General features: G+C 38.8%; 1 protein-coding gene and 1 pseudogene across 25 annotated transcripts in view; one reads left to right on the top strand and one right to left on the bottom strand.

Annotated features, from left to right (window-relative positions):
* Nipped-A (Transcription-associated protein Nipped-A) overlaps window positions 1-19894 on the bottom strand; it is a 509451-nt gene that overhangs the window by 430441 nt on the left and 59116 nt on the right. For 24 of the 25 annotated variants that reach the window (XR_011605753.1, XR_011605752.1, XR_011605754.1 and 21 more), the window contains one exon: window positions 10808-10974. Coding sequence is in view for 21 of the 25 variants with exons in the window: in XM_070999199.1 (XP_070855300.1) it covers window positions 10808-10974 (167 nt within the window). In the remaining 4 variants the exon portion in view is untranslated. Of the gene's footprint in view, window positions 1-10807; window positions 10975-19894 lie in introns of those variants that run through there. The other variant, XR_011605755.1, reaches the window with a different exon arrangement.
* LOC139354931 (small ribosomal subunit protein uS11A-like) lies at window positions 8658-10045 on the top strand (annotated as a pseudogene).

Genomic DNA, 19894 nt, shown 5'->3' with positions numbered 1-19894 from the left:
TGCAGAGGGTATAATAATTTCAGTCAGAAGTTGGCAACGCAGTGAAGGAGACGTTTCCGACCCCATAAAGTACAGCTGTGTTCATTGAAATAGCTGTGCATACGACCTGCACGTATAAAATCGAAAAATACTAATAAAAACACAACATTGAGACAAAACTTATATAAAAAAGTTTTATTTATTTACTTTTAAATAATTTAGCTGTTTTTCGCCTGTTAGGTACTTGAATATTTTAACCAATTCTATCCGAAAAGAGGTACGAACACTTTTTAAATTTATCCCTAGCAATACGTATATTGTTACATTGCAATTGTTCTTTGGCAGATAAAATGGCCCAAAATCTCTTAATAGGTTTTGTAATAGAAGTATCCTCGTTATATGACCCTTGCTTCATGACTTGTAATTTTCATTATTTGCTTCATATTCACGAGGAAGCAAAATCTTTTGGGTCCATAGAAACAATAAGCGCTTTCCGTTTTGAAAATGACCTACAAACTATAAAAATTAAAAATCAAACAATGCTGCTGACCAAATTTACAACAGACATGTTGAAAACAGTTATACCCTCGAAAGGTACCAAAAAAATATTGATATAATATTTGGTCGACAACTTTCTGATAACGAGGAACTGTACAGTTTTTTAAAAGCTGATAACTTTTACTTCTCTGTTGATATGCCTAACAATATTTGATATGTTAATGCAAATTTTGTCCTTATTAACAAAATTAAAAAGATAGAAAATGTTCCGTTTTTTGAAGGGAAAATTATAATAAACTTACAACCACTTTTCAAACAACCTTACAATTCATCAAATTTTGGTATTTTTAAAGTAGATGAGATTTTAACAGATAAAAGTATTAGCTTTAACCTTAGCAACATTAAAAACAAAGCAAAAATATATAATAATAACACAAAACACTTTTGCTATTTTTCCTTTCGTGTAGAAAATAAAAACATGGATTTTAACACCGGTGCAGGTAAGTATTAATTGTATCAGTAAATGTTTATTTATATTCTAAGACCAACTATTTTATAAAAAATTAAACAAAAATACAAGTTGCATGGAAACTAAATAAAATTAATGCTCTCTAAAAACTACTCGGTTTAAATTTTAAATTTTTTTTGCAGATTTGTAAAATTTGGGGCAAATAGTTTTTTGAGTGTATGGTTAGGTTAGGTAGGTAGCCCCATAGTAAGTGTATATTTAAAAAAATATTTGTCCAGTCTTAATAACTATTGGACAAATTTCAGACTACCTCTTTGAAAGGATGTTGAAGGAGCTTGACATGAGTCTACACAGGGAAACCCAAATTTTAAAAGAATTGGAGGAAAGTAGGCGCAGGGAGGAAGGATCTCAAAAGCTGCTAAAAACGCTAACGGAGGAGGTCTTTATGCTCCGTGACGAAGTTAGGAAACTTAAGTCCTTACCGGTTCCGGAGCCTGTAGCCAATAATCTTAAAATGCTGCCCTTCGAAACCCTGCCCGATTTTCAAAATTTCGACCAAAAACTTTTAGTTGATGATGAAATGCGGAGAGAACTGGTAATTTACATATATTGTGTCTCGTTTACGGTTACCTGATAAATAATTTTTGGCCTTTTTCTAGAAATCAAAACTAACAAGGAAGAACGCTATAGTCGAGTACCTCGACTATCAGATACCCGTTACTCAAAGGGAAATGGAGATATGCAAGCAGCAAAGCGAAATTAAAATGCGCCACCTACCGGCGGTAGACAGATTTAAGCGTTATGGGCGTTAGAGTGGGCGTGGCAAATTTATTTTTGGATCAATCGATAGGTATGGACGACACCAATACATTTCAGTTACAATTTTTTATCTAGCATGCAAATTGTGGGCGTCACAGGTTTTCGCGGTTTGTGGGCGTTTAAGTGGGCGTGGCAAACTTTTTTTTAAGTCAATCGAGGTATTGATGAGAACAATACATTTCAGTTAAAATTTTCTGTCTAGCATCAAAACTGTAGGAGTTACAGTTTTGGGCGGTTTGTGGGCGTTAGAGTGGGCGTGGCAGTCTACTGAAACAAACTTGCGCTGCGTAAGAAGCTCAGGAATCTGTACGCCAAATCTCAGTAGCCTAGCTCTCATAGTTTCCGAGATCTCAGCGTTCATCCGGACAGACAGACGGACAGACGGACAGACGGTCAGACGGACAGACGGACATGGCTAGATCGACTCGGCTAGTGATCCTGATCAAGAATATATATACTTTATGGGGTCGGAAACGCTTCCTTCTGCCTGTTACATACTTTCCGACGAATCTAGTATACCCTTTTACTCTACGAGTAACGGGTATAAAAATGGTTGGAGGAAATGATGTTCTCACTTTTACAAGGCTGGCTATCTAAGCAGTTATTTCGGACAAGCTAGCTGTGGACATAACGTGGCGGGGAACTCTGGAGAAACCCAGCGTCCAAATATTCTCAACATAGGCGATTATTGAAGGTAACGCCCCAAAGTGTATTTTTATTTTGACTGATATAAAGCACATTTTTGTTTCTGTTCCTTTTAGAAATAGCTTTTAGTACATTTCGCAACATATGCGATTATTAAAGGTAACGCCCCAAAGTGTATTTTTGTTTTGACTGAATAAAAACGCATTTTTGTTTCTGTTCCTTTTAGAAATGGCTTTTAGTAAATTTCCAACGTCAACGGAGTTGGACATAAACAAAGTTATTCAGCAGCATTTCCTACATGCAAGAGACCGTATCTACAAGCGGCAAAAGCCCAACCTCTGGCCTTCCTCAGGGGTGTGCTATGGGACCTCTGCTTTTCATCATTTCCATTAATGATGTGAGGTTCTGTCTATCTTCAGAGTGCCCACTGTATCCAGATGATTTACAAATTTTTAAGTCTATTCAATTAGCGTCAGACTCACAATTGGTTCATCATGTCTTAGATTCGCTTCCTCTTAACATAAATAAGTGCTTCTATGTTACTTACAGTAAATCCGTATACAATTTCGTCACATCCTATAATATCAATGGTCAACCTCTACAACTGCGGCAGGAATCCTTGGTGTGATGTTTGACTCGAAATTTAAGTTTGCAGCACACTTCGATTACATCATGCCCAGGGTCTATGCTATGTTTGGATTTGTGAAACGGAACGCATCACTATTCACGGGTCCCTTCACCGGACTTGCGCTTTATTTTGCATTTGTCCGATCTAAACTAGAATATGCGTTTCTTATTTGGAACCCCTTCACTACCACTCATGGAAACAGAATAGAACGACTACAGAAACAATTTTTGAAATTCGCTTTGTTGCCGCTAAGGTTTTTAGACCCTACCAATTCATACCACCAGCAATGTAGGGTTGTTCACCTACTATCCCTTGAGCATCCTCGCCATTTGCTTCACCTCTGATTTGATGGATGGTAGTATCGACTGCCCAGAACTACTCTCGAAAGTTGGTTTTCACGCTCCGTCTAGACAACTTCGGAATTTTTAACCCTTTTTTCTCGAGCTGCGGCGGACAAATTATTCCCGAAATGAGCTCCTCTATAAGCCCTTATATGAGTCTAACGCACTTCCAATTGATATGCAATTGGACTACTTCTCAAGTAAATCAATTCTTAAGCATAGGTTAGTCAATTATTTTATAAATTTTAGTACGTAATAATCAAACAAAAACAGCTCTTAACGAGGTTAACAACTAGTAACGACCACAAATTTTCAGCCTTTTCTTAGGCTATGGTAGAATTCAGTACAGCCAGGGTCCTCTACAGTTAAATTTGTAGAAACATAGGATGCGAAAAACGGGGTGTCGGTTGCCGCCGGGATTTGTTTGGGACTACTGGGATTGGGTTTCTACGTTTAAGCAGAGTAGCCAGATCGGATTTCAGATTTAGATTCCCTAGCCTGGAACGCAGCGCAAGATTGTTACGCGAATATGCCACGACCACTCTAACGCCCACAAACCGCCCAAGCCTGGCGCCCACAATTGTTATGCTAGATACAAAATTTTAACTGAAATGTATTGATCTCATCAATGCCTATCGATTGATCCACAAACCAGCAAATCCCATGGCGCCCACAACTTCCATGCTAGAAACAAATTTTAACTGAAATGTATTAGTCCCGTCAATACCTATCGATTGATTCAAAAAAAAAGTTTGCCACGCCCAGGGTCCGCTAAATTGTTTTCCACTTGGCCTTGTTAACATCAACTTTGCTGACTGGTAGAGCTTTCATTAATTTGAAAAGTACTGTTGCTTTCACTTTTAAAATTTTTTCAGAAGTATTTATTTTTATTAAAATAAAAAATTGTTTATAAAAAATCATTTACTTTGTGCTTTGAAATGCACTTTCCTGTGGAAGATATTCCACTGATCTCTGATTGAGATTTATTTTTTGTAACTTTAGAATCTGCGCTGACTCTTCAGAAATTATTCGCTAAAGCATTTTTTTTATGTGGGTGTTTAAGACATATATAACACAAAGAAGCTTTCTTAACATTTTTCCATTCCATTATAGATTTAAAGCTTTAAACTTGTTAAAATAAAATATTGTGTGCCCCACACCATTGCAAATGGGAAAACTGCTAGTGAAGAATTCTTTTTAACTGTTACTAAATATATTTGTTTTTGAGCTAATCGAACTTATTCGTTGCTTTAGAAATTCTGTAACGGTAGATAATGTTTGAATTTCTTTTTAATTCTTTATTTGGCTCTCATATAATTTAAGAGCCTTTTTATTATTTTGTAATAATTATGTACACACCTGATCATAATAATAGGTACACACCGGAATTTTTTAATTGTAAATGGTTTTTTGGTACTTTTAGTGTTGACAACTTTTTAATTTTTCGTTTTTTGTTGTTGTCAATGTCTGCCAAAGAGTTGAAAGAGGGGCTGCCCCGTATATCAAAGCTTTTCTATTAATTGCGAGTCCATTACACATTTCGCCTGATCATAATAATAGGTACAGTCTCCGTTTCTCACAAGTATCGAGTGAATTATTTTGTAATCAGTGATCTTTTGGTAACTAAAGGTAAATTAAGTATAGATCCTGTCAATATCGAGAATTAAATAATTTTTTTTTTTTAGAAAAAATGGGTGGAAATTCTCATTGTACTAAAGAAGAAGCTTGATTGGTTCTTAGTCTGAAAAAAGAAGGCAAATCTTTACGAGCCATCGCCAAATTAATGAACAGGTCTCATAATTTTGTTAAAAATGTATTAGAAAGAAAACCAAGAAGTTGACGTTCTGAAGTGGCCAAGCCAATCCCCCAACCTTAACCCCATTGAAAACTTGTGGGGAGACTTAAAAAAAAATTTGCTAAGCATTCATTTTCAAATAAACAAAAATTATGGGAAGGTGTCCAAAAACTGTGGTATAAGACACCAGTAGAGACTTGCCAGGCTCTTATTAAAAGTATGTCAAAAAGAATAGCAGTAGTGGCCAAAAATAGAGGTGGATACACTGGATACTAAGTAAGGGAATACTAATTTACCTAAAAAATAATACAAAATGGAAATTAAAATTTTTTTTCTTACCAACACATGAAGTGTACCTATTATTATGATCACACTGAAAACGTATCTGAAACACAAAATGATCTCTTTTATGTTATATTATTATCCTATGTTACAGTAAAGTTTATTTTATTGAAAACAAATAGTTTAAGAACCAATGAGAACAAATATTAAGTTTGAAACAATGAAGAAATCTTTATTTTGTTACCTTTAAGTCAGAGTTGATGTGTGTTCCTATTTATATGATCAGGTGTGTATATGTGCAAAGATATCAACATCATCGAAAATTTGTGCCTTTAGTTTAGTTTTGGGAATCGACTCATTTATTGTCTCAATTAACATTCTTAATTGCTTTACTGAGTGAACGTTTAAGTTTTCGAGCTCAAGAAGGCGATTTAATTTTCGGAAAATATTTTCCGTTTATTTTTTTACCGCTTGTTTAATTGTTTCCAAGCGTCCTCAAATTAGCTAATCCAGCTTTTCCCTGAGGGAAATCTTGAGAAATCGTATACATTTAGATTTGTCACTTCTTCCTTAGTTGGCACATTTTCGATGATCCTTTTCTTCATGTTAAATGTGAATGTTAACATATAAAATTCTATCTCATCTAGAATTTTATTATACCTCCTATAAGTTACATCAGTCATCTCGACTTCTTTAACACTAACTTGTTTTTTCCAATAAAAAATATTTTTTTCAATCCTAATCTCAAAAATGTCCATTTATCTCCATTTATATCTTCTAACTTCTCTTTATAATAACTATTTATCTGCTATATAGCTTCCTCTAACCGGCTACTACCAACTATTTTCCTTTTTTTGGCCATTGTAATACTGTTACTCGGTTCTAACTCAACCTCGACTTTGTCAAATTTTGTAAAGTACTCAAAAGTAAAGCGTTGGAGCTGCAGCAGCTAGGGAAGGTAATCTCGACTTGCCTTTTAATTAGCGCAATTGTTTTACCGAACAACATTTTCAATTTCAATGTAAAAGTGGAGTATTGCAGAGTTCTGCAATAAATGTCAGAATAAATGAAAACAACCCTTAAATTAAGTTCTGGCTAAGGAATGATTTTCATTTTTCGAAGTCTCTGCTTAGGAAACTACTTTGAGTTCTTATTATAAACTTATGTAAGACCTCTCCGTCTCCCTCTCTTTCTCTCTCTCTCCCTCTCTTTCTTACTTTGCTACTTTGAATTCTAATTATATCTTATGTAAGACCTCTCCCTCTCTGTCTCCCTCCCTCTCTCTCTTTCTAGCTCTCTTCCTCTCTCTTTTGGCGGGAGTTCAACCAGTTCAGCGATTGCATTGCTCTTCACGAGAAAGTGGAAGGTTATGTCGATCCGGAGATCAACAATGCGGTCTAAGAGCAAAATACCTAAGGGCAGGCGCTATTCTACAACCGGGGAGCAGTGCGAGTGGCAGCAACGGGCTTCAGTCAAGCAACGATGCAATCTTGCTGCTATTTGAGCGACTTGCTGTAAGTCAGATCACACCGAACATGCCTAATCATGTTGGTGGTGACGTCACGTTAGCGAATTTTCGGAACTCGGTACTCACGGCGAATTCAAATCTGAGCGAATTGCCGACAATTCAAATCAAGCGGTTCTCTGGCAACTACACGGAGTGTCCATCCTTTGAAGACATACATGAAAGAACAATTCATATCAAACAGCATTTGCCCAACACCCAGAAGTTCCATCACTTGAAAACACTTCTCGTTGATGAGGCTGCAAACTTGGTTCGACACTTGGCAAATACGGACAAGGCTTACAACACTGCATGGGAAAGTCTTAAGGAAAGATAAAATCGTCCGCGGCAAATTGTAAACGGGTTTCTGGAGCAGTTTTTGAACCTGCCATTGATGCAACAGTTCAACGGAAGGATTCGGACGGAGCCAACGAAATTGTTCGTGGAATGTTTGCGGTGAATCAGACGGGATGCGATGTTGGATCATATATCTAGCCCTAGAAAAACATGACGCTGACAAGCGACGCACGTGGATTGCGCAGCATGGAGACAGATTCACCGACTCTGGAGGAATTCTTTAAGTTTCTCGATTCTCGCTGCGAAGAACTGGAGCTGAGCAAAAGAGAGCTTGCGACTGGAAGCAAGACAACAACACATCCTAAAAAACCAAAAAGGATCACACAATCGATGGTTGCGGTTGAAAGTAGTGGCTGCACCAAAGGTAGTTCTGCAGAACACACTCTATATGGCTGTCAGCAGTTTCTGGATATGTCTGGAGTGCAGAGGCGATCATTTGTGAAGGAGGAGAAATCACTATGCTACAACTGCTTGCTACCTGGTCATTGGGTCAACAGGTGCAAGTCAACATACAAATGCAAGCAATGCAAAGGAAATAATGACTTCCTTCTTCATGACCAACTGAATCCACAGTCAAGTGGGAAACGGAGGGGGACGAGCAAAACTTAAGCGCGTCTAACAACAACTCAGTGACACTCAGTCATTTGGCCCGAAAAACGGGCTTCGAAACCAACTGCTATGGTGTATGTTAAAAACGCAAAAGGTGATCACGTAACATGCCGTCTCCTATTGGACACAAGACCAGAGCTGTTTCATGCATCTGAGCGTTGCATCCAAGCTCTCGGATTGACATGGTCGGCATCACGCAGACACGGCAAGGAAATGCAGCACGCTGCAAAGCCTCGCATATCCAATGATCGTTTGGTTGTCTATGCAGTAGGCAGAATCATCTCATCTCTGGAACGCCAAAATATCGACGCATCGACACTCGAGGTATTTAAGGATCTGCAGTTGGAGAATACACATTTTAATGCAAACACACCAGTTGATATACTATTAGGTCAGTGTTCACAGGACAAAAGATGTACGACAACAGCCATTCTATGTGAGCATGTATTTTAAACTGTCTATTTTTATGTCGTCTTTTTCCATGTCCGCGATTTCGTTTACTTGCCCACATCGGTTTAGGGCTCCGCGCGTAACAAGCATTGCTTGGTGTCGTAAGGGCCACTTGTTTGTACTGACCATAGTGCATCAACGTCCAAGAATACGTCCAAGAACAAGGGTAATCTTATCGCTATTTTGTCGGTAAACGGATGGGTAATAGCTTCACTCACCAAATCGAACGCAAGCAACGCTATTGCACTAACCACAACAATGGATATCGACTACAAGCTTCAGAAGTTTTGGGAACTGGAGATCGTTCAAAGCAACGAAAAGGTCGATTGTTTTTTCGTCTCCGGTTCACGCAATTGTTGCTGATCGACGAGCAGACTTGCAGAATGGCACCCAGGAAGGACAAATTTCAGAAGGATGAGGTCCAGGTCCAGCTGGGTCCCTACGTTGGCGACGGAGAGATCGTTCACATCTACGCCAGCTTCAACGACACTTTTGTCCACGATACGGATCTGTCCGGCCGTTAGACCATCGCCCGTGTCACCGGAGGCATAAATGTGAAGGCTGATCGTGATGAGGCTTCGCTCTACGCCGCTATGTTGGCCGCCCAGGACGTGGCTGAGATGTGCAAGCTGCTGGGAATCACCGCTCTGCGCGCCACCGGCGGCAACAAGACCAAGATCCGGTGCCCAGTCCGCTCTGCGTGCTTTGGCCCTTTCGTCCATGAAGATCGGCCGCGTCGAGGACGTCACCCGCATCCCATCGGACTCCACCCGCAGGAAGGGCGGTCGCCGTGGTCGTCGTCTTTAAAAATGTGCACCACCCGGTTCTGACGCTGCGATTTTTCAAAAACTCTGGCTCTTAAACTTGGATTGTGATGACCCGCTCCCAACTAAACTAGCGGACAACTGGCTGAAGTGGATAGCAGATCTAGACACTTTACAAAGGTTCCAATTACCACGTACGCAGTCAATATCGAGCTCCACGGATTTTCGGATGCTTCAACCAGGGCGTATGCGGCTGTGATGTATAGCGGTGTCTCTTGTGGCTGCGAAAACCGGGGTGGCTTTACTGAAACAACAATCCTTGCCTCGCCTGGAACTTTGCGCAGAACTTTTTCTAAGCCATCTTATTCGCTCGACTTCTTCTGGATTACGCCACAAGAACACAGCTGTTTTTGCCTGGTCAGAGTCATCAACAGTGCTCTGCTGGTTATCCTATGCACCAGCCCAACTAAAGACTTTTGTTGGAAACAGAACCTCGGAAATCCTTGACACAATTCCTAGTAGTTTTTTACGAAAAAGGAAAGAAATCCCGCACAAGCAATGAAAATATTTTGAGTGCAAATTTAATAAGTGTGGGTGAAAGTGACACTACACCTGAGATCACATTTTTGGGATCAATTTAATCCTAATAAGTGTCAAAAGTATGTCATTGTATGAAAAATCTTATTTGACCTTGGTGTCATTTTGTCATTTTGGCAACAGCCGTGGACACTTCGATATCGATAAAAGCTTTTTGATTGTTCAAATTTCTGTTATCATGGCATTTGAACTTCACACCCGCGGGAAACGTTGTGCGATAGACCAATGGATAAGGTGTCTGTCTCTGATGCGAAAGGTCTTCGGTTCAAGTACGCGCCGATGCAGAGTATGCTGTACGATTTTTTAAAATAATATATAACATTTCTTTATTGTTGTAGTTGTATTAAAAACGTTTTTAGATTTCAAATGCAAATAATTAATTTGTCACGAACGCGACTCGAATAAATTTTCGTCCCAAAAGTTGATATCAGAACTTTAGTTTGTTGAAGGTGAGATCGTCACTAGATTTTTACCTTGTTAATTTTTTTTTTTTTCTATCAAAAGTTTTTGTTTTAAAAATCAATCTTATAATTCACATGCCTAATCCCAGTATTTTAGCTCTTATAGTTTCCGAGATCTCAGCGTTCATTCGGACAGACGGATATGGCTAGATCGACTCGCCTAGTGGTCCTGATCAACAATATATATAATTAATGGGGTCGGAAACGCATCCTACATACTGTCCGACGAATCTAGTATACCCTCTTACTCTACGAGTAACGGGTATATTAATTACGAAGGAAGACAGGGGCTAGGCGGGTTTGAGGGTTATGGACATTTGTTTGCGTTACAGTGCATGCTAAATCCCACATTCGTTGCGGAAACGCGGCCTTCTATCTGTTACATACTTTCCGACAAATCTTACACACCGTTTTACTCTAGGAGTTAGTAGCGGGTACAAATAGTAAGTTGAAAATAATTTTGGTAAGAACGTGACAGAAGTAATATAATTTAAAATGATTCTTAACTTCAACATTTTATACATATTTTTAGACATAAGAGCGAGTACAGTCTTAAGGATTCTTGGATTTGTAATCAATAATTTTTATAAAGATATATATTAAAATTACCTTTGCATTGCTGTTGGTTGCAAATTAATGGTAGTCAATATTAAAGGAATGAATTCGGAAACTTCTTGATGTACTGCATTTTTATATATTTGATACATAAGTACAACAATTATTGGGAGCTCCTGCAAAACCTTCAATGACAACATTCCGCGAGGAAGAAGGTTATACTGAAAATAAAAGAAAATATTTATTTATTTAATATATATCAAGAAACGCTGTAGTCGAGTGCTTTGACTATCAAATACCATGTGAAAGCCTATTTATCTTAATTAGTCATAATAAATAATAATTGATCTGTTAAATCAATTTCATACCTTACCTTACCTTCAAGAATGTGGGCGCTAGACAGGATTTAGAGGTTTAAGGTGTTACAGAGGGCGTTGCACCCTGGTAAAATAAACTTGCGCTGCGCAAGAAGCTCCAGAATAGACGGAATAGATAGAATGGACAGACTAGACGAGTCGATCTAGCCATTTCCCTAGTCTCTCAGTTTTAAAGCTATCGGGCTGAAACTTCCAAAAGTCTTCTTTCTTTTGCAGGTGGTATTTAATTCGGAACCAGCCGGATCGGACAACTAAATCTTATAGCTAACATAGGAATAATCGGAAAAAAAATTATATCTTTAGTGTTTTTAAACATATAACCTCCTAGGCTTGGAAATGGCATTTTTGATTAGATCTGAATTTTGAATTTAATTTTATAAAAATCGGACGATTATATCATATAGCTGATATAGGAACGATCGGAAAATTACGATCGGAAAACAATATGAAACAAATTATAGCTTTGCTGTTTTTTGACATATTATCTTTTGAGAATATAATTTTTTGTATTTTTAAGAATTTCGATTTAAATTTTATAATTATAACTGCAAGGGTATACAAACTTCGGCTTGCCGAAGTTAACTTCCTTTCTTGTTTACTGTTCAGGCCCACTGTCCGGCGAATCTGGACTGGCCCCGCTATCCAGCTGCACCAGCTGCACCGCTCTACCGCTCTCCCGCTCTCCCGCTCTCTCGCGCTCCCGCTCTCCTGCACTGTTCCTAGCTCCCGCCATGAAGTCTCCGCTGCGCTTTGGAGCGCAGAGCGGAGCTTAGACTAAGTCAGTTCGATTTCTGAAGTTCACTAGAATAAACCGCGGTCGTACCCCCGCCTACTTTTACCCAGTTAACTTCTTGTGCACATTTATTTCCGACTAAGGGGCAAATACGCGTTCGAGTGGTTTCTCCCCTACAGCTTCATCAGCACCAGCAGCAACCCGCACCAGCAGCAAGCCAGCGAAGCCCAGCGAACCAGCCCGCCGACGCCGACCGTTTTCCCGCCGTCACCTCCCACGCCATTCCACCAGCGCCAGCACGGAACCCCGCTGCCCCCCGGCGTACATTTACATAATATTAAATATTTTCCAAAGTTTTAATAAAATTTTCTGGTACTGCTGCTTCTTCTACTAAGTCAAACAACTTAAGAATCTCATCATCTCTCTCGATGGTGATACATACAAAATAGTTCAACATCTCTTGCGGAGTAATAATATCCCGTTTAACTCTTGGCAATTGAAAAGTGATTGATTTTTCAAGATCGTATTCAAAGGCCTTCATCTACGGATCAACAAGATATCATGGCTGATTTTTGTTTACAAATTTTTGGACGTTGATGCACTGCGGTCAGTACGAGCAAGTGGCCCTTCGACACCACGCAATGCTTGTTACGCGCGGGGCCCTTCACCGTTTTGGGCGAGTAAACGAAATCGCGGACAAAGAAAAAGACAATATAACAATAAACAATAAATAATACAGGTCAAAATACGAATAGACAAAATACATAAAGTAAAACTAGTAAGTTGCTAAGTAGGATAGTATTATTGATTTAGAGATAGGCAGTGAGTCGGTAGTATATATTAGGTGATATAGTCTATTATAATCATTGCTAAGTACTCTAAAAGGTTCATGCACTGCATAATTAAAGATACAATGATTTAACACTAGAGGAATATAGTTTCTATTGAATCACACACATTAAAATGCAGGCGACGGAGTAACTCGGGACTCTCCACATCACCATGAATAAGATTTCTAATAAACGTAATACCAACCATAGTTCTACGGTTAGATAATGATGGTAAGGTAATTAGACGTAGTCTCCTAGAACTACTTCTACTACCTTTTGATAAATGCCAGCACGCCCCTGGCTTTGTTTACCATGATATTAATGTGATCAGAAAATTTAAGTTTAGGATCCGTATGGACTCCAAGGTCGTCAGCATGCGTTATCCTATTTAACACACAACCACTCAAAGTATACGTTAAATAGTGAGGGCTGACACGAAAAAGGTCATTAGTTTACACTTCGAACCATTTAAATTTAATTCATTATCCATGCACCATGTTTGAAATCATTGAGATCAGATTGTAAAGCTAAACTTTGTGCGGGATCATTATATTGCAGAAACAACTTAACGTCATCTGAGTACATAAGTACACGTGACTTCTTTAAGACTAAAGGAAGATCATTTATAAATAATTTAAACAGGAGCGGACCAAGATGACTCGGATTAGTGATGAAAAAGAGTTTTTAACAAGGAAGAACGCCATAGTCGAGTACCTCAACTATCAGATATCCGTTACTCAGCTAAAGTGACCAAAGGGAAATGGAGATATGCAAGCGAGATTAAAATGCGCCACCTACCCGTAATCTCAATATATGTGTGCGGTAGACAGATTTAAGCGTTATGGGCGTTAGAGTGGGCGTGGCAAACTTTTTTTTGTATCAATCGATAGGTATTGACGAGACTAATACATTTCAGTTAAAATTTGTTTCTAGCATGGAAGTTGTGGGCGCCACAGGTGGTTTTGGTGGTTTGTGGGCGTTAGGGTGGGCGTGGCATACTTTTTGGATCAATCGATAGGTATTGACGAGACCAATACATTTCAGTTAAAATTTGTTATCTACAATGAAAATTGTGAGCGCCACAGGCTTGGGCGGTTTGTGGGCGTTGGAGTGGGCGTGCCATATTCGCGTAACAAACTTGCGATCCTGAGATCCCATTTCTCTATCTTTGTGGGCGTGGCAAACTTTTTTTGGGTCAATCGATAGGTATTGATGAGAACAATACTTTTCAGTTACAATTTTTATTCTAGCATCAAAACTGTAGGAGCCACAGTTTTGGGCGGTTTGTGGGCGTTAGAGTGGGCGTGGCACATTGCTGAAACAAACCTGCGCTGCGCAGGAAACTCAGGAATCTGCATGCATAATCCCAGTATTGTAGCTCCTATAGTTTCCGAGATCCCAGCGTTCATCCGGACAGAAGGACAGTCGGACAGACGGACATGGCTAGATCGACTCGGCTAGAGATCCTGATCAAGAACATACATACTTTATGGGGTCGGAAACGCTTCCTTCTGCCTGTTACATAATTTCTAGTATACCCTTTTACTCTACGAATAACGGGTATAAAAATTATCCTTTGAGATCCACCATTCAAATAACTTAAGATCCACCTAAGAAGATCAACTGGAAACCCTAAAAGGTCAAATTTCCGGACTAGAATTCGGGTTACTTACAGAATCAAACGCCTTATTGAAATCAGTGTAAGCCACACCAGTCTGACGATTTTTTCTAAAATCACTTATTACAAATGAAGTAAACTCCAAAAGGTTGGTTGTCGTTGACCTACGTTTTAAAAATCCGTTTTCACAAGAGGAAATAAGGGACCTACAACTGTGTTGCAAATGCGTAATAATGTTCTCAAAGAGCTTCGGTATAGCTGATAGCTTTGAATTACATCTGTAAATACATGCGTTCAATTTACTCCCCTTTTAATGAAGCGGGATAACAAACGACTCCTTCCATCTATGTGGGAAATCTGACGTTTCTAAGAACAAAGTAAAAAGTTTGTGCAATGGTCTACACAAAGTCTTAGCGCAATACCTAAGCACACATCCAGAGACTCCGTCAGGACCCGGAGTGTAGACTGGTTTGACCCTTTGCAAATCTAAAAGAAGTGAGATTTCATTTATAACAGGACTTAAATAAAGTTTGATTTAGGCATGTCTTATGGGTAAGACTGATCTGGAGGACTTGATGTTAAATAGGTGGTTTGAAAAAACTGTGCACAAAGATCGGCTGTGGCCCGATCAGTCAGTCAGCGACCGAATTTTCAAATTTAAGTGATGATGGGTAACTTGAAGACTTACGCATTGTGTTAACAAAATTATAAAACTGTTTTGGATCCAGTGTAAACTTGGTCTTGCAACGAGCTAAGTAGTTTTTATAACACTGGGCGCTAAGCACGGAAAATCAGACCGAGCACTTATGTATCGGGAAAAGGCAGCTTGTGAACCGGAAGCTCTAAACATTTTTGTAGAGTCTAGACTTTACATTTTGAAGTCGTGGCAACTCTTTGTTAAACCACGGGGGTTGGTTTGAAATTTTAGGATAATACTTAGAAACGCATGTTTCAAAAACTGCGTTTAATATATTATAAAATATATTAACAGCATCAGTTATATTAGTACACAAGTACAGATTAGACCAATCCGAAAGCTATAAGGCTATTGATAAGTGCAAAGTTTGCTCTACGAAAGCAGGGGATGCGTTTAGCTGACTTTTCAGATAGTTGATGCACTTTTGTACCCGTGTCAATAGTCAGCTCTAGCGTTAGGTTATATGGGTCTTCTGGTAAAGTAATTGCATAGGTTCTAGCTATGCAAACACAATCTGGACTGGAAACAAAGCATAGATCCAGTAATAGTCCTAGTAAATTTAAAACATTATTTATATGAGACAATGAAATATCAACCAAACCGTCAAGAAAATCATGCTGCGTTGAAGGTAACAATATATTTGATGTTTCGACGGTGGACCATGTCGCCCTAGGTATATCAAAGTATTAACTATTAACTGATCCCTATCTGATAGTTTACTTGAAATAAACTGGATAGCGGACAGATGATTCGCATATATTGGGAATTCAGATGACGGCGGAATATATGAACATGTTATGTATATAGAAATTGCCGGAAGGGAAATTTAATGTCATATATTTCGTCGGACGTTATTACTTCAGAAGTTAATTCTGAGTCAGCTGCAATTAAAACTGCACCTCCACGTCGGGACGAACGATCAAGCCTGTAATTTGTGTACTTCGGAACTAAGAATTTTCGGTTTTAATCAGGTTTCTGTGAACACAATAACATGGAAGACAAGGAAAATCAGTATACAATTTGGTCAACTTACTTTGTAAACCTCTTGTGTTCTGATAAGAAAGCTGAAGAAAAGAATCAGTTTTTTGAGATAGATGAGGATGTAGATGTGGATGGCTCTTTAAAGGGATTTCCAACTTCCTTTGAACGATTTCTTTTTTTTATAGCTTCGTACTCTTTAACAAAAATGCCTACAGGCCAAAAATTGGCTGAGAACATAGTTGCAAAATGAGCACAGGGAATATCAATTTTAAATGATGATACTTCCCTAGCATATGGAAAGTTAAATCGTTCAACCTTTAGATCATCAATCTGAACTTTGTTACGAAGATAGGCCGTAATGTCCAGGGATGAAAGGTCAGGATTCAGCCGAGCAACAGATTTGGTACTACGGCATTTATAGCTGCACTACCAGTTTCAGTCGGTACTCCGGACGTGAAGTCAACATGCGCCGTTGGAATTTTTATTGTATTATTTATAACAGACTTTTCGAGCGTCTCATGCGGCAAAATCTCGCGTCTTTTGCATTCGGAAACCGAATCTTTTTTAGCTTTCGATCTCAGTACCATTTGTGCGGCGGCTGAGATCGACTGCTGTGCTGCAGACCCCGGATCCCCAGAGAGAGTTACACTAGCGGCTACCGTGGGTTGTCTATCGACCGCGATCTTTTGACGCTTAGGAAAATCGGGTTGAGATAGCATAGTGAGCTGCGACTCAAGCGCCACAAGCAGATCCGTATTTATACGGCTGTTCCGGATTAATTCCGTAACAGTGCTTTTTGTAAGCCGCCTTATAGAGAGTGCCAGGGTGTCATAAGCAATGCATTCATGTCGATTGCATCGCGTACCAGGCCCGAATAGCCAATGCATTTTGCATGAAAAATATTCTCGCACGAATGGCACGGAACGTCCATTTGTCCAGCCGAAATCAACGACTTGCATTTCTTTAAATTACAGACAGCCATTATCGCGATAGTCCAAACCACAGTGGAAAGAGAATAATGATACGCAACTAAAAGAGAGAGTTAGAGAGCGGAAGAGAGTGAGCGGGAGTGAGTAAGCTGGGGGAGCGTAAGTTTTTGATGTTCCAACAACAAAGTTTTATGCGGGAGTGCGGAAGAGCGGGTAACTACCGTTTAGACTCTTACCGCTCCAAACAGCGTTTGGAAGAAATGGATAAAACAAAAAACGATAAAACAATAACCACAAACACTGCACAGAGGTTAGACGTGCAAACTAATTTTGTTAATTAAAACACAAAACAATCACTATGCACTCGCGAAGCGACAGGATGTTTTTAGGGACATAAAAAGTTATATAAATGTAAGAAAATTTGAATTACACCCCGATGGTTTATGGACAAAAAGAACAAAAATTCGGAACAAGACAAAAACACGACCTTTCACTGAAAGAGGGAATACCAATGAAAAACAAGGAAGAACGCTATAGTCGAGTACCTCGACTATCAGATACCCGTTACTCAAAGGGAAATGGAGATATGCAAGCAGCAAAGCGAGATTAAAATGCGCCACCTACCAGCGGTAGACAGATTTAAGCGTTATGGGCGTTAGAGTGGGAGTGGAAAATTTATTTTTGGATCAATCGATAGGTATTGACGACACCAATACATTTCAGTTAAAATTTTTTATCTAGCATGCAAATTGTGGGCGTCACAGGCTTTCGCGGTTTGTGGGCGTTTAAGTGGGCGTGGCAAATTTTTTTTTAGGTCAATCGATAGGTATTGATGAAAACAATACATTTCGGTTAAAATTTTCTATCTAGCATCAAAACTGTAGAAGTTACAGTTTCGGCCGGTTTGTGGGCGTGGCAGTCTACTGAAACAAACTTGCGCTGCGTAAGAAGCTCAGGAATCTTTACGCCAAATCTCAATAGCCTAGCCCTCATAGTTTCCGAGATCTCAGCGTTCATCCGGACAGACAGACGGACAGACGGACATGGCTAGATCGACTCGGCTAGTGATCCTGATCAAGAATATATATACTTTATGGGGTCGGAAACGCTTCCTTCTGCCTGTTACATACTTTCCGACGAATCTAGTATACCCTTTTACTCTACGAGTAACGGGTATAAAAAGAAGAAGAAAAAAAAAGAAATTGTGCTCAATGCTAACAACCATCTGGCACAGTGGATCCGTCAGAGGCCAAAAATCAATAAACATGATGACGTTTTATTTAAGAAAAATATAAAGAAATTGTCTCTTTCAAGTCTAAGCTTCTCTATAACATACCGGATTTTACTGGAAATCTAACGGTATTTTCTAAAAATATATATGAACTCGTGCTCATTTTCGCAACGCAGCTGCGCTCTGGGAGTGGTTTCTCGAATTCAAATCGCCCTTAAAACAGATCACAAGTTAGCTGGAGTGCTCCGAATTTAATTATTTAAAATGAATTTTGAAATGGAAGGTATTTACTTTAAATCGAGATATTAACATTCCTGTCAGTTATTTCGTAAAACTAATTTGAACGAATAACTCTTTTTTTGTGTATTTTGTGAAAGTCTATTTTATGTTTAGTTAAAGTTTTAGTTGTGAATCCAGAAATGCGTATGTATGTCATTGTGTTTGTCTTACTTTTAAGGTGTTTAATGTTTTAAAATTAGCTGCAGAAACCTGCAGATGTGTGTTTACTATTAAAAATATCAGAGCAGTTAATGGTGAGTCTTTGCCTATTGTGCTGTTGCGCTGTTGCTTTGTCTTCGACTGTCGTGGTTTGTGTTTTTGCAAAACTTTTAATTTATTAATTATTATTTAAATTTTGTTTATTTTTTCCGTTTTGAATCATATTTGATTTTGGTAGGTGTATCGCAAAAGTGTGTGTTTCCACGTCTTTATATTTTTATTATGTGGTGCTCAGAAAATGGAACCAACGCAGAAAAATTGAAGAAATTTATTTCCCATGTGCAAGCGAAAATTGAAAACAACGGCTACATTACTCCAAAGTTGAGCGAAGTGTAAAAAAAAAAATTGAGAACCTCTGCAAAACAATTCAACTTTTTGCAAACATTTCAAACGCCAAAAATCTTCGGTTACTCCATATCAATCTGAATGGCTTAATAAAAAAGAATCAATCATCGGGGCCGTCCTAAACTTGATTTCTTCAAAGAGAACAAAGCGACGACGTGTAGGTCAGCTGATCAAAATAAGTGAGTCCGCTGTTTCTGTTCTACACAATGATAATAAAAATCAAAATTTCCTGCTAGCAGATCTCATGGAAGATATTTTGCTTTTAATGGAGACCTTCATGACGAAACACCAATATTTGATGATAAGAAACTTTGTAAATAATAAAATATCCTTTGAACTTTTTTCCAGTTATCAAAGAGTACTAAGTTAAAAAAAAATGAGATACCCTGATGGTGGTTAGGTCATATAGACGAATCTCGTGCGGAAGTCGAATTACAGAGCTTACTAGACATCACGTCATCTAGTATAAAAGAGCTTCAAACCAACATAATTGAAACAAGGAAGAAACCTCGACTATATACCCGTTACTCAGCTAAAGTGACCAAAGGGAAATGGAGATATTCAAGCAGCAAAGCGAGATTAAAATGCGCCACCTACCGGCGGTAGACAGATTGAAGCGTTATGGGCGTTAGAGTGGGCGTGGAAAATTTTTGGATCAATCGATAGGTATTGACGAGACCAATACATTTCAGTTAAAAGTTTTTATCTAGCACAGGTTTGGGCGGTTTGTGGGCGTGGCAAACTTTTTTTTGGGTCAATCATAGGTATTAATAAGAACAAAACATTTCAGTTAAAATTTTTATTCTAGCATCAAAACTGTAGGAGCCACAGTTTTGGGCGGTTTGTGGGCGTAGCACTCTTCTGAAACAATCTTGCGCTGCGTAAGAAGCTCAGGAATCTGC

Source organism: Drosophila suzukii, unplaced genomic scaffold, assembly GCF_043229965.1.
Source record: "Drosophila suzukii unplaced genomic scaffold, CBGP_Dsuzu_IsoJpt1.0 scf_4, whole genome shotgun sequence".
NCBI classification, from domain to species: domain Eukaryota; kingdom Metazoa; phylum Arthropoda; class Insecta; order Diptera; family Drosophilidae; genus Drosophila; species Drosophila suzukii.
The sequence above is the reverse complement of the archived record's forward strand: the minus strand, read 5'-3'. Positions and strand labels throughout refer to the sequence as shown.